The 15,654-nt window shown below is 45.4% G+C and overlaps 1 protein-coding gene and 1 long non-coding RNA gene across 2 annotated transcripts; both read left to right on the forward strand.

Moving 5' to 3' along the window:
- Positions 1-5,160: 5,160 nt before the first annotated feature.
- On the forward strand, positions 5,161-6,677 carry LOC138152055 (uncharacterized). The gene is made up of 2 exons (XR_011166013.1): positions 5,161-5,288; positions 6,510-6,677. It is a non-coding gene; the product is annotated as an uncharacterized lncRNA (long non-coding RNA).
- Positions 6,678-10,193: 3,516 nt separating this feature from the next.
- NUDT18 (nudix hydrolase 18) lies at positions 10,194-15,643 on the forward strand. Its single transcript, XM_069075725.1, has 3 exons — positions 10,194-10,369; positions 13,763-13,976; positions 14,153-15,643. The coding sequence occupies exons 1-3, from the start codon at positions 10,214-10,216 to the stop codon at positions 14,746-14,748; spliced, it is 966 nt and encodes a 321-aa protein (XP_068931826.1). The 5' UTR covers positions 10,194-10,213; the 3' UTR covers positions 14,749-15,643.
- The last annotated feature ends 11 nt before the right edge of the window (positions 15,644-15,654 follow it).

A 15,654-nucleotide genomic window follows, 5' to 3' on the forward strand; every position in this document is an offset into this window, starting at 1 on the left:
AAAAGGAACATGATCCTTGAAGACTTAAGCTTAGATCTCCAGAAACCACCTGTCCAGTGTGGGAATACAAAGATCAATTTGTGTGATGGAGTGATAACTTGAACAATGACCAATCCTACCAGAAGCACAAGAAGGCAATTGATACCACCAAAGGTCTACTGTCTAAGAAAGCACTCCGTGATGGTAGCCTCTTGTACTCTCTTGCACCAAGACAAAATTCTGGCGGTAGGCTTTTGCTGGCCAGGTTCTATCAACCCAGGGTGGCAGGGGATTTCCTTAAGTGTGAGCCCTGCATTGTGTGTTCCAAGAAAGGTGATAAACTGACTTACCTGCTTGCCAGAAGAGCATGTGAGAAGCATCAAGCCTTTGAAGGTGTTGTTCATAAACTTCTTGCCTCTAGAAAGGGACAGGAAGAACATAACCCACATCCTGCTGAAGCTGGTGCTAGCCTTGGCATGCTTCAAGAAGTCTAAAACTACATCCTTGAGGAGACCCACAGCCAGACTGTTTTAATTACACCAAAATAAACAGGCTGGACTCAGAGGCCTAAGGGGTAAGTTCAATGGAGTCAATATATCCAGTTCGTGTGTATAATGCCATTAGGAACAATACCACAGACTTCATTCTTCATCCCTTTATGTTAGGGTGACAGCCTTATAGGTCTATTATTGATCTGTCAGTAGGTCAATAAGCATTGACTAAAGACTTATTATGTGCTAGACACTGAGCTAAGCATGAGAACATAATTATACAAAGAGAGAAAGATAGTCCCTGCCCTCAAGGAACTTACATTCTAATGGGAAAAGACAACAGAGAACTGAAAGGAGGGAGGGGAAGGCACCCAGGCTGGGCACATGATGGGGAAACATTGAGTGTGGAGCAGAGATCTGCATATGGAAGCCCTAGATATAAACGTGAGGAGTCTCCCAACTAGTTCTTCACTCAACTGAGAGATTATTTGAAGGAAGCCTCAGGTCAGAAAAGCTCAGTAAAAGAGAAATGATGCCCTAATGCTTTCATTCCCAGTCAGGTACTACAGCTAGGGGCAGAGTTCTATTGAAAAGCTTTGTTTCCAAGAAAAAGACACAATAATGGATAGTCACCCTGTACCAAGTAATTAATAATGATAATAATAGCTATATATCTTATAATATTAATGTTTTGTTATGTATTAATATAGCATATCAATGTTATATATTATTTATTTACATAGCACCTTTGAGGTTAATAAAGCAGTTAATCTTTTTATCTCATTCGATCAACACAACAACCCTGTGACTGGGTACTATTGCTGTGCCCATTTCACAGATGAGGAAACTGAGACTGAGAGAGGTTAGCTGGCCTGCTTAGGGTCACAGAGCTGGGGAGAGTCTTCTGCAAGAAGCCGCATTTGAGTTTTCCTGATTCCAAGTCCATCGTTCTCTCCACTCTAACACCTAGCTGCCTCACTAAATTAAAAAAGTAGGTCATTTGCCACTCTATTAAATCACCCTAGAGAGTGACTGGGACCCTGCAAGAGGAATACCTGTTTTTCCTAGGGAATTAATAAGATTCCCTAGAATATGGAACCAAATGATAGCCTATATGGGAAGGATACGGATCAAGATATGGGGGGAAAAAAAAAACCAACCCTGCATGTTGGTACCTTCCTGAAGGCTGAGGAGCCTTGTCAAGATTGCCCTGGCCAAAGGCAGCCTCTATTTACATGGTGGTGGATGGTTGAATCTAGAAACTGTCCCCTTCCTGGTTCACATGCCAGTTGTGGGAGTTCCCCCCTCCACCTCCACAGAGCCTGATTCATCAGGGCCTGGAAACAGTGGTTTTCAGCTTAGACCATTTATTGGGCCCAGAGTTAGGAGTGCAGGCCAATAAGCCTGAAGACACTGACTCACCCACAGGGCCTCTAGAGACAAGGGCTGCAGATGTGACCAGATGGCAGTGCAGAAGTACAAGGACTATCTGGCCAGGGACCAGGCTGGCCTGTGATGTTCCTGGGGTCGGAGATGAAGGTACAATACTCATTTTGTTAGAAGGTGCCCATTAGTGTGCATTTTTAAATGAAAACACAACATATGATGTGATGCCATGTGCTATGGCAAGTCAAATCAACAAGTATTTATTAAATGTCTACTATATGCCAGATACTGCACAAATAGTCTTCACTCCCAGGAAGCTCATAATCTAATGGGGGAAGCACATATAAATAACTATGTAGAAAGCTATATATGGGATAAACTGGAAAAAAATCTCAGAGGGACAGCACCAACATTGAAGCAGCTGGGAAAGTTTTATTGCAGAAGGTGATATTTTGACTGAGACTTGACGAATGCCAAAGAGGTCAGGAGTTGGAGACAAGAGAGGAGAGCATTCCAGGCCTGGGAGACAGCCAGAAAAAATGCCCTGAGTAGGGAGATGGAGTGTCTTGTGCAAGGAACAGCATGGGGGCCAATGTAACTGGATCACAGAGTACATGGAGTACATGGAAAGGAGCAAAGTATAAGAAGACTGGGAATGTAGAGAGACCAAGTCAGGAAGGGCTTTAAAAGTCAAATGGAGGATTTAATTTTTGATCCTGAAGGTAATAGGGAATCACTGAAGCTTATTGGATAGAGAAGGGTGACATGGTCAGACCTGTGCTTTAGGAAGATCACTTGGATAGCTAAGTGCAAGATGCATCAGAACGCAGAAAGATCTGAGGGAGGAAAACCCAGCAGCAGACTATTGTGGCAGTCTGGATGGGAGGTGATAAGGGCCTGTACCAGGTTAGGACAGTGTCAGAGAGAAGGGGCACATATGAGAGATGCTGTACAGGTAGAAATGACAGGACTCAGCATCCAGCTAGATATAGGGAGTGAGAGTGAGCTGAAGGTGACATCTAGGTTGGAAGCCTGGCTTACTGGGAGATAATGGTACTCTTTTTTTTGTTGTCTATTTTTGTTTGTTTGGCTTTTTGGAGGGGGGAGGGCAGGGCAACTGGGATAAAGTGACTTGCCCAAGGTCACACAGCTAGTAAGTGTTAAGTGTCTGAGGTTGGATTTGAACTCAGGTCCTCCTGACTCCAGGGCCAGTGCTCTATTCACTGTGCCACCTAGCTGCCCCAATAGCACTCTTAACAGTAATGGGTAAGTTAGGAAGATGGGAATATCTAGAAAGATAATGAGTTCAGTTTGAATATGTTGAGTGAAAGACAACCAGTTCAAGAAATCAAATAAGTATTTACATGTGACATATATTCTGTCTACTCTATGCAACTCTCTTGCTATAAATTATTTCTCTACACTTGGAATTTATGTGATTGGTCTACTATATGAGATATCAATTGAACATTATATACTTTATTTTTTTTATTTTAATTTTTTGCTATTTGGAGGGGGGAAGTTAGGGCAATTGGGGTCAAGTGACTTGCCCAAGGTCACATGGCTACTTTTTTTGTGTTAATTGTCTGAGATCAGATTATAACTCAGGTCCTTCTGACTCCAGGGCTGGTGCTCTATTCACCCCCATTATATACTTTATATGTTCTTATGATATATGTCTCAGGGATAATTGTGATTTTTTCCCCATGCAAATTAATGGATATTTTATGAAGTATAATTGTATATATTAACTGAGTATGATTTGTAGGGAGAGAAATTATTTTTACTGTGATTAGGATTTAATAAGGGGCATATATGATTGACGGGACTACATTTTTCATAAAACTCTCAATCTCAACATCAAGCCTGATTGATATTCCTAAGACTTCATTTCCCAGGAAAAGCTATGCTTTTGCTGCAGAGGTGGAGAGGGAAGAGATCTGCTTTAGGAGGGTGACAGAGAACTCTGAGAAGGAGGAAAAAATGTAACCACATGTTGAGAGACTGCAATAGCACTATCCAGGAGCGCAGGAGTCCTGACATGTTTCTGAGACCCCATGGAGCAAGATTAGCAGACATCTGGGCTGTGAGAAGGTGCCGAGACTGCCTTGGGGCAAAAACTGAGCCCTGGGAGTTGATGATCTCATCAAGGGAAATTTTGGAGAAAGAGAAGCAGATACTGAGAGAGAGAAAGAGACAGAGAGGGAGAAAGGGGGGGTGGGAGGAGAGAGAGAGAGAGAGAGAGACAGAGAGACAGAAAGACAGAGAGAGAGAGAGAGAGAGAGAGAGAGAGAGAGAGAGAGAGAGAGAGCACTTTCCTATTTTGGGGCCATGTGTCTGTTTTCCCAGGCTGTTCTGGTAGGAAGTGAGAAATGGGAATGAATTTTTACTTTTTTGAGAATGGGTGTTGAGATGGGTTTTCCTCTAGTCTTGAAGAAATGTTTAACTTTTGAAAAGCATATTTATTCCTTGTCCAGTCTGCTGGTAAGGGGCAAACTGAGTTCAGATGATTTTTAGAGGTTCCCAGGTGAACTACGATGGAGTTCCTAGCCTGTAAAGGTTACCCCACATTGAATCTAGGAGTTCATGTGAATCCGTAAGTTGAGGGGAACACAGAGGAGGACAGAAAGCAAAAAAAAAAAAGGGAAAAAAGACAGAAAAAGAATAAAGGAAGAGGGAAAAAAGAAAGAAGGATGAAAAGAGGAAAGGGGAAGAGAGAAAGAAAGAAAAAAGAAGAGAAAAAAGGAAGAGAAAGAAAGAAGGAAAGGGAGAAAGAAAGAAAGCAAAGAAGAAAGGAAGACAGAAAGAAGGAAGGAAGGGAGGAAGGAAGGAAGGAAGGGAGAGAGGAAGGAAGGGAGAAATAAAGCAAGCTAGCACTAAGGAAATGTCTTCCCTCATGCATTCTGTTATTTCAACCTGGTGTTTATCTTAGGCTCTGTCTCAGAGGCACTCAGTGCCCTGCCCAGACATGATCTCATTCATTCTCACCACATCCCTGGGAGGCAGGGAGGAGATTGGGATCAGATCATCATCCCCACTTTACAGACAGGAATACCTGAGGCCCAAACACACACTAGGCAAGTTAGTGTGGAATAGGTTTGGAATTCAGGCGTCCTGACTCACTGCCTCAGGACTCCCTGCTCTTGGCTCTTGGGTCAACCCTGGGAGCCTTGGAAGAGTCTCTATGGTGGGCAATCTATTAATTAATGAATCCATCACTGAACACCTACTGTGTGTGCCCAGGCCTATGGATGTGTCAAGAGAACAGAAGAGGGTCTCTGCTGTGAGGGTGCTCCAAAATGCAAGTGCAGACAGGGAGAGTCTGGGCAAAGGGCCAAGGGAAGAAAGGCAAGTGTGAACATGGGAATCCTTATGGGCAGAAGAAGCCTTTGGCGGTCACTGGACTGGATAAGATGCATCAGATGCTTCAGGGTAAGAGGTGGGGAACACAGAAAGAGACTGGGAAGAGTGTGGTGGGCATAGACTTTGCCCTGGGCACTGAGTAGACCCATAAAGAAACCCCCAAAAGAAATCACTCAAAATGTGGGTGCAGATGAAAAAAACTAGGAACTTCAAGTAACAACAGCTCTCAACATTTACCCTAGGAGGCTCTCCTGGTACCTTCTTTTCCTCTTCACTTAGCCATCATTCAATTCAACTCAATTCAATTAAACAAGGATTTATAACCTCTCTATCCTCCAAGTCCCAGCTCTAGAAAGTCAGACGTCTATTTTGTCTTTCCTTACAATGCTCTACATAACAACAGATTAAATTTTTTTTTTCGGTGAATGAATGAATAAGCAAACAAATGGTGAGTGAATGGGTATGGCAAAGAACTGTGACTAATGAATGAGTTCTTAAATGGATGAGTGAACAAGTGAATGAAGAAATGTACTAATAAGTAAACAAACAAGTGAGAAAGAGCTGTCCTCAATGGGTTTTTATCATCAGGCCCAGAAAAACTCCTCCCAGAGTAAAATAATGTGAGTGCTAAGCTATGGTTGCTCATCTTTGAAAAGTTTTGGAGAATGGGAAAGGTGCCACAGAGAGACACATATAAAAGAATTAAGTGAATACAAAGCTGGGTGAATGTACTCTACTTGCACTGATGTCTGAAGTTTAATGGCTACACACAGGGGTGTTTTAGTGTTTAACAAAAAGCTCTTTGGGGGAAAAAGGCATATAGGATACGCTTTTGGTTTTAATCTGAATTATTGACATTTTCTCCATAACCTTCTTAAATCTGGACAATCTACATTTGAATCCTGTTTTGTAGCCTTTTCCTAATCAGTATGAGCTGGCTCCAGGACTCCTCTGCCTGCATGGATTTGTCACATCCACAATTCAACTCAACAAACACTTATTAAGCCCCTACTTTGTGCTAAGTACAAAGACAAAAATGAAACAGATCCTGACCTTAAGGAGCTTATACTTTACTTTGGGGAAACTAGATAGATAGGTAGGTAGACAGATAGATAGATAGAGATAGTAAGTGTGAAAAATACACAGTAAGCACAAAGTCAGTCAGTCAATAATTATTTAATAACAGCATTTATACAAAACACTTTAGGGTTTACAAAGTGCTTTACAATTGCTGTCTTACTTGATTCTCATAACAACTCTGAAAGGTAGATGCTATTTTCTATTTTACAGATGAGGAAACTGAGGCAGACAAAGGTTAAGTGACTGCTGGATCACACATCTGGATTTGAACTCAGATCTTCCTGACTCCAGACCCAGTGCTCTATCTACTGTGCCACCAATCTGGCTAGTAATGTGCCCAGCACTGGGCTAAGTGCTAGAGATTAAAAACAAAGAAGCAAGCCCTTCCCTCAAGAAACACTCATCCTAATGGGAGAGAGTAAATGTAAATAACTAGGTACATACCATAGAGAGTGAGTACTGGAAGGTAATCTGACAGGGGGAGGGCATTCACAGCTGAGGCCCATGGGGAAGGTCTGCTGGAGAAGGTGGAATGGGAGCTTAAGAGCATTCCAGGCATGAAGGCAGTCAGTGCAAAAAGGCACCGAGATGGGAGATAAGTGTCTTATTCAAAGACCTATCTACAAGGAGCCACTGTACCTGGATCTTATATGGCATGTATGAGGGGGAGTAGCATATAAGAAGGCTGGAAACGTAGCAAGGGGCCAAGCTATAAGACACTTTCAATACCAGATGATTTTATATTTGATCTTGGAGGTAACAGGGAGCCAGTACAGCTTTCTGAGCAAGGCTGTATTTTATGAAAATAATTTTGGCAGTGAGTGAAGAATGGATCAGATTGGAGAGAGACCTGAGGCAGGGAAATCAGTACCAGGAGACAGATGATGAGGGCCTGGATGGCTGCATGAGTGGAGAGAAGGGATGTATTGGACAGATATTGAGAAGTTAGAAATGATAAGACACAGCAATGAACTGGATAGATGGGGTGAGTAAAAGTGAGGAAGTGGGAATACACTGAATTTTGAGTGCCTAGGTGACTGAGAGAATGGTGGTGTGTCTCTCTTCCACCCCCACCCCCATGAATGAATAAAGGAATAGTGCATTTACTAAGTCCTTACTATGTATAAAGCACTGTGCTAAGTGCTGGAAATAGAATTAATTAGTATTAAATTAAATAATATTAGCAGTAGTAGGGAAGTCTGGAAGAGGAGGATTTGGGGGAAAGAAAATGAATTCTATTTTGGACAGGCTGAGTTTGAGATGCCCAGAGGATCATAACAACCCTGGGAGGTAGGTGTACTTCCATATCACAGAGGACAGAGAAGTTGAGATTTGGAGGGTAGAAAACAGCATAAAGTTGAACTGGTTTAATTAGAGTGTGAACACTGGGAAAGAAGGCAAATAGGGCCACAGTAGCCTGGCTGAGGAAATGGGAAATCTGGTAAGGGTAGACTAAAGTGAGAAAGAGCAAGTGGAAGAGGGGTGAAGCTTGGGGATGGGTGGAAAGAGAGGTTTGGGTCAGTTGGGGAATTCTGTTATAACAAACATTCACGGATGATGAGGGCTCTACACTATGCCCAGACTTCGGCCCTGTGCTGTTTTCATATTTTTATCAATGACTTGGATGAAGGTATAACTGGTTTGCTTATCAGATTTGTAAATAACATAAAGATGGGAGGGAGAGTGGTTGGGTGACAAGAACCAGGAACCTGTTTAGGGCATTTGGACTAGATCTATAATTTCATTTATATAGTAACCCTCATATGAGGAAACTCCTTATGTCAAAGAAAGTCAGCACTTAAGCTTATAGTCTTAGCTGTCAAAAGCACCTAGAGGTTAAATGACTTGTCCTGGTTCCCCTAGCCAACATGTGTCAGAAAGCTAATAATAATATAATAATTAGCATTTATATACCAATTTAAGGTTTGCAAGGTACTTCACAAATATAATCTCATTTGATCCTTACAATCCTGAGAGATAAGTGCTATATTACCTCCTTTTTTTTTTTGCTTTTTTTTGGAGGGAGAAGGTAGGGCAATTGGGGTTAAATGACTTGCCCAAGGTCATACAGCTAGTTTTTGTGTTAAGTGTCTGAAGCTGGATTTGAACTCAGGTTCCTCCATTTTAAAGATGAGGAAACTGAGGCAGGCAGAAGTTAAGTGACTTGCCCCAGGTCGCCCTCTGGGTGTCAGTAGGACTTGAATAACAATAACAGTAATAATGATAATTATAATTATAATACTTTACACTTCACAAAGTGCCTTACAGATATTATCTCATTTGATCCTCACAACAACCCTGAGAGGTAGGTGCTCTTAATATCCTCATATTACAGATGACAGTTACATGGCTCGCCCAGGGTCGCACTGCTAGTAACTGAGGTGAGGCTTTAACTCTGGTCTTCTGATTCCAGGGCCAGTGTTTTAGCCACCACACCAGAGGTGGGCCCACAACACTGAGTGTATTTGAACCAGAATACTTAACAAAATAAATAAAAACGCAAGAAGACACGGATAATGTTAATATATGGTTTTCTAAGTCAGCATGCAGCTGGCAGGCATCCTGTTTTTGTTTGGGTTTGACCCCCCTGCCCTTCGGGGCCACCCAACCTGCTGACCCTAGCTCTGAGGCCACCTCTCCACTGGCCCTACTCTGCCATTGCTATTCAGTGAGAAATAAGGATACGTGTAAATCCAAGGGTAGGATAATGAAAGGCAGCGGGCTGTAGTGGTCACAGCAGTTCACGTGGAGAGAAGACGTGGGGATCGCGGTGGGCTGCAAGCTCCGTGTTAGTAAAAGCAGCCTCCGCCTCCGAGCCTGGGAAGATGCTCGCTGGCCCGGCCCGGGGGCGCACCTGGAGCCCCGCGTCCAGCGAGGACAAGCAGGTGCACACGTCAAACCCGAAGGACAGCCCGGATACCGCGGAGAGCGCCCAAACTGGGGGCGGGGAAGGGGCTGAGGACGCTGGACCCGGATAAAGAACGGGAGGTGTGGGCTGCTTTACTGTTTGGCAAGCTGTCTTCCAGCATCTGAAGGGCTGACGGGTAGAAGGAGGACTGACCCAATTCTGAGGGCTGTGAGGTGCTGCAGGGGGCCGGCTTCGAGGGTGCCCAAACAGGGCATGCACGCGAGGCTGCGTCGGGCTGCGGTGCGGGAGGGAGGGGGCGAAGGAGAAAGCTGGGGTGCGGTGGGCAAAGGTCAGTGGGAGGGGTGTCTTGGTGTCTCGCCAGAGCCGAGGCGGTCGCCCCTTTTCTGTGTCGTCACTACGAAGCCGTTCTACGCCTCACCCATCCTCCTTTGTGGGTGGGTGACGTCATCTGCTATCCCCAGGGGGCGGTGACGTTAGCACGCCGCGGAGGGAGAAGAGAAAAGGGACAGCGCGAGCAGAAAGGAAGTCTGAGCGGTCACTCCGCAGACTCGGCTCCTTTAAGAGCAGTCTCCACCCCCCGGAAGGCCAATGGCCAATGGCAGGGCCGGGCGGCGTGACGTCACAATAGCGGGGGTGGGGAGGGCACGCCTGGGTCTCCCAAGTGAGGCGGGGCCGGGAGAAGGGAACCCGACCAGGCCTTGATTTCCCCTCCCCCCTCTAACTCACCCTTCGTCGAGCCGGGCCTAGACCTTTCCGAGAGCTGACTCTGACCTTGACCCTGACTTTGACCTTGGCCTCTCCGCGGCCTTAGCCCCCAGCTCCAGTCTGTTCCGTGTGACGCCCGGTTCCGTTCCCTTTTAACCCAAATTTTCCATCTTTGTTCCTGGGGCTCCACCTGTCCCCTCCAGTCCAGACTCCCCGCTCCACCCCAACGACTCCCTCCACGTGATCCGGTGTGGTCCACACCCTCTGGGTCCCAGCCTCTCCCCCTTGTCTCCATCCCTGTATCCTTCTCACCCCCACCCTCCACCCCCAGCCCTTGCCAATGGCATCCTCAGGCCTGGCAGGGGACCTGAGGGCTGTGCTGGGGGGCCAGGGGCTGCCGGTGCTGGACTATGACTCTGTACCCCTAAAGGTCTCCCCTGTGCAGCTCAGGAAGAATGTCTCCTATATCGTGTTGGCTGTCTTCTTCAACGACCAGGTGAGAGGCAGCCAGGACCCTGACTCCAGTCCTCTGGGACCCCAGGCACCCCAAGATAGAGGACCCAGTTAATCCATGGGTTTGGGAGAGAGAGAGATGGAGAAAGGCCCCCCTTATTGGCAAGGTGGTGCTTGGAGAATCAGACACCGTTTTCATATCAACCCAAACCAGCATTTTATTAAGTGCCCAGTAGGAGTGACAGTCAAAGAAGTCTAATATTCACCCAAAACATTTACTAAATATCTGCTAGGTGCCACAGGGGATGCAAGCATGGAGAATTCCATTCAACATTTATTTATTTATTTATTAAACACTGTGGGCTAAGGAGACCGAGATGAGAAACAAGATACAGTTCCTACCCACAAGGAGCTCACAAGCCAGCACTTGCAAGTTAGTATGATAAACGTAGAGGAAAGATCCAGACAAAATATTCAGAGACAGCTTCGTGACTGTGGCTCCTGAGCTGGGTCTTGGATAAAGGGGAAAACCTTAGCAATTGTCCAGCTCTTCAGTAAGGATTTATTAAGCACCTACTATGTGCCACATGCTGGGGTTACAGAGACAAAAAGATAAAAACAGTTCCTACCCTCAAGGGGTTCCTATTCTATTGCAGGGAAATAAATGCTTATTGAATAGATATGGGGGGTAGGAGAGTGAAAACAGGCATTTATTAAACATCTACTATGTACCACATGCTGGGGTTATCCAAAGATAAAAGGACAACACAGCCCCTGCCTTCAAGGGCCTTATATTGGGGTAAATAAATGTTTATTGAACTGACATGGTGGAAAGAGAACAGGTACTTTTTAAAGCCCTGCTATGTGCCAAGCACTTTACAAATATCATCTTGTTTGATCCTCACAACCCTGGGAGGTAAGTACCATCATTATCCTCATTTTACAGTTGAGGAAACTGAGGTAGCAGAGGTTAAGTGACTTGCCCAGGGTCACACATAGTAAGTGTCAGAAGTCAAATTTGAACTCCGGTCTTCCTGACTGCAGACCTAGTAATGTGTTACCACTTAGCTGCCTCAAGGAAAGGAGGAATAATTAAAGATTACTGATGCTTACAACCTTGTGTGGCTGGGAGGATGGTAGTATCATTAACAGAAATAGAGAATCAAGAAGAAGGACAGGTTTTGGAGGCAAGATGATGAGTTCAGTTTGGGACACACTGCCTTTGAAGTCCTGACAGGACATCTTGATATGGGAGTATCCAGCAGGCAGTTGGAAGCCCTGAATTGGCATGCATGGGAGGAGTCAAATCTGTAGATAAAGATTCAGGAGTCATTTGCCTTGGGGTGAAAATGGAAGGCATAGAAGTTGATGAAATCATCAAGGGAAAGTTTGTAGAAAGACAGAAACAGATACTGAGAGAGACATAGAGGGACAGAAACAGAGAGAGAGAAAGAGAGAGAGGCAGATACTGAGAAAAATGGATGGGGTTGGGGTGAGAGAGAGGGAGGGAGAGAGAAGAAAGGGAAGGAGAGGTAGAGAAAGAAGAAAGGGAGAGAGAGAGGCAGATACTAAGAGACAGATATTGAGACTGAGAGTAGAGAGAGTCAGTTACTGAGAGACAGACAGATACTGAGAGAAAAGAGAAGTGAGGAGCCTCCTCCCCCCACCCACCCTGTTTTTAAGGAGTTGGAAAAGGAGCCACCAGAGAGAGATTAGAAAGTGAATGGTCAAAAGGCAAGTTTAGAAGCATGTAACTTTTTTCTAAAGAGAAAAAAAGAATAGTTTGAGGGCATAGCAGTTAGAACAGTGTTTTTAAGTTAGGGGAAACCTGAATGTATTTGTAAGTAAAGGAAAGGTGTCAGTAAAGAGGAAGAGACCCAAGATGGGAGAGCGTACATTTGATGCAGGTTCTGAAGAAGGTGGGAGGAGATAGATTCAAGGGCACAGATGGCCAGAAAGGCCTCTTTCTCAGAGACCAGAGGAAAAGAGATGGGTATGGGTATTGCTGCAGACTTTGAGGTGTGGAGGAGGGAAATTGAGGGAAGTTTTGGGCAGATGACCACCTCCTACTTGACTGAGAAGATTGAGGCCAGCTACTGACAGTGAGTGGGGTGGAGTGGAATTGGGGGTTTGAGGAGAAAGGAGGTTTGGAGTAGCTGGGGAGGAGAATGTGATTTGGAATCAACAGACATAAATAGAATAATTGCCATGCATCGAGGGAAGGTCCAGTTGAGTTATTAGCATACATTTCTAGGACCCCATCAGGGCATTTTCATCACTTCTACTTTTTTAAGGCAGTTCAGGAATAGGAGCAGAGAAGGGAGCTCATCCTCATCTAGGATTTTAAATTAGCAGGGCAAGAATGACAGAAAGTCAAAGGACAAGGCATTCAAGAATAAAGGAGAGTGGAACTTTGAAAGAGTTGACCATGTGGTCAAGACTGGGTAGGGAGACAAATCAGAAGAGGATGTGGCTGAAAGAAGATCAGGTGACCAGAGGTCATGAAGAAGAAACCTAGAAGTGGGAGTGATTTATGACAGAGACGGGAAATTCATACTTTATGATCTCAAAGATGGAGTGGTTTCAAGTAATGCCAAGGTCTAAGATTTGACCACCCAAGTGAGAGGCTGTGGTAGAGAGGCGAGAGAGGTCATCAGAGCTGAGGCAGGGGAGAATTTGTGAGGCCCGAGGTGTTAAAATAATGAGGATGATGGCAGCTGGCCATTTGAATAGCATTTTAAGATTTGCTCTTTAAGGTTTAAAGTCAGTCAACAAGCAGTTATTAAGCAGGTACTGTGGTGAGCATTGGGGATACAAAGAGAGGCAGAGTATCAGTCCCTTGCTCCCAAGGAGCTCATAGCCTAATGGGAAAGTCAACATACAAACAACTATGTACAGACAGACAGACAGGATGCGCAATTAGAGATGATCACCAGAGGGAAGGCAGAGTGGACTTGTACATACATATCTCATTTGATCTTCACTGCTCTGTGAGGTAGGATCCTCAAAACAAGTCTGAGATGTTTCTTCATAGTTTGAAATCTAACAGGGAGGGGAGAACAGACACACATTGGGAATAAGGCATGGGCTTGGTGTCTGGTGCACCCAAAGCTCTGATTAAGGCTCTGAAATCCTGGCACCTGTAGATCTGTTTTCCAGAGGGAACTTGTTGAAATGGTGAGTCCAAATGTTTCAGAAACCATGGAAAAGCAGGGTGCTTTGGTGTTCCCCTGCCTGCTACATTCATCCTAGCTCTAGTATTTGAGGCATCTGTTAAGTTCCTAGATGAGAGGAGGGAAGGTCTTCAAGCTTGACAAACTCTCTGAGGTCTTGGTAGGGACCTTTTTGATGCAAGATAAGGGAGTGTACTATTTGTCTTGAATGAAAACTGGGGGGAGGGAGGACAGTTGGGATGGGAGGTCTTCTCTCTCCCCAGGGTGAAGTGTTAATGATCCAGGAAGCCAAAAGAGAGTGCCATGGATCTTGGTATCTACCTGCTGGGAGAATGGAGCCTGGGGAAACCATTCTGGAGGCCCTGAGACGGGAGGTGAAGGAGGAGGCAGGCCTGGAATGTGAGCCATTGACCCTGCTGGCAGTTGAAGAGCGAGGTCCCCGCTGGATCCGCTTTGCTTTCCTTGCCCGCCCCACAGGTACTCCTCCACATGGTGGGCAGAGGATGGGGAGCATCTCACTCCCTTGTTTATTCAAACCAACACCCCCAGACTGACTGTCCTAAAATAATCGACTGGTATAAATCTTTCTGCCAAAGAGGGCATCTTTTTTCTTTGACCTCTGATGCTTCCTTCTCCCTTCTGCCTTCTTTCAGGTGGGATTCTCAAGACATCTGAGGAGGCAGATAAGGAGTCCCTACAAGCTGGCTGGTATCCTCACACCTCCTTGCCCACTCCACTTCGTTCCCATGACATTCTGCCCCTCATAAAACTGGGTTCCCACTATTACCAACAAGCTAGACACCCTCCTACTCTACCCCAAGAGCTTCCCTGCAAGCTTATCTGCCAGCGGCTTATAGCTGCCTTTACCAGTGCCAAGAATATATGGGTGTTGGCGGGTACAGAAGGCAGTCTCCATTTGCCCATCACAGCCTCTGGACTCACCACCTCAGAGCAGAATAGCAGCATTATGGTGTCTGTGTCTCGACTCCTACAACAGTGCTTGTCACTGTCCCAGTTGACAGTGAAGACCCAGGGGGTACTAGGATTGCAGCACCTGGGCAAGAACCAGGCTGATGGCATCTGCCTGAATGTGCTGGTAACAGTGGCCTATAGAAACCCAGGTGTCCTCAACAAGCCACCTGAGATTCAAGGAATCAACTTCTGCTGGTGGCAGGTGGAAGAGGAAGATGTACAAAGCCACCTCCTAAAGAGACTTCAAGAAGTGTCTATTGTCCCAATCCATAGTTAACTGACCCATTGGGAGATGAGCACACATATAGGCACTGACGCCACACAGCCATGGTTCTGAATTTTCTAGGATGCGAGGGAATTGAGCCCACAGAGATCTTCGTGGGGGTAAATAGAGGCCTCTTGGTTCTCAGGGCACCGTTCTTCTTCCACTCCATAGTGCTGCTTTTTGTTTGCCAAGAGGGACAATGACTGAACTTGGGCAGAGAGTTCATAGCCCAAAGACTGGTCACCTAAGGCAAATTGAAAGCCTACTCATATCGGAGCCTGAGACTACTGGAACAACTTGGCTGCAAATGAAATCATACCTACTTATCTCTAGTGGCCACCTTGCCAATGGTTAACATCTTTATCTTCTACATTGCTGAAGTCTGTATGCACCAGTAGAAGGGTAAAATGGAAGCCCCTCCATTGTTGCAGGGCGCCCTCTTCCTGAGCAACTGGGTGTCTGACCACATCCCCTGCTCAAAAATAGCTCTACAAAATATCTACTTCTATGCCTGGTATCTAAGGCCTTCTACCATCTGATTTGCACTTCTGCTTCTAGCCTTGTTTCATACTTGTGCCCTTCATGAAATCCACGTCCCAGCCATACCGGACTACTAGCTGTTATGGAACTTGTGTATTTACCTGAGTTTCCCTGTGTGCTTGGGATGCACTTCCTCATCTCCAATTCTTGGGACCCTACACTGCTTTCTGGAGAAGCTTGGCTGCCACCTTCTCTGTGAAGTGTCACCGACTCCCCACTTAATTCTCTTCTCTGTTTACTTTGTGTTATGCTTCTGTATCTGTCTATCCCCACAGTAGAATATAAGCTCCTTGGGGGAAGGGGCTGTTTTTTCCCTTTATATCCCTAAACACTTAGTACATAAGTGCTTAATAAATGTTCAATCAAATTCCCCTTGAT

This window comes from Petaurus breviceps, unplaced genomic scaffold (genome assembly GCF_028583685.1).
Source record: "Petaurus breviceps papuanus isolate PSGF00001 unplaced genomic scaffold, PetGlider_PUasm1.0 90919, whole genome shotgun sequence".
In the NCBI taxonomy this organism is placed as follows: domain Eukaryota; kingdom Metazoa; phylum Chordata; class Mammalia; order Diprotodontia; family Petauridae; genus Petaurus; species Petaurus breviceps.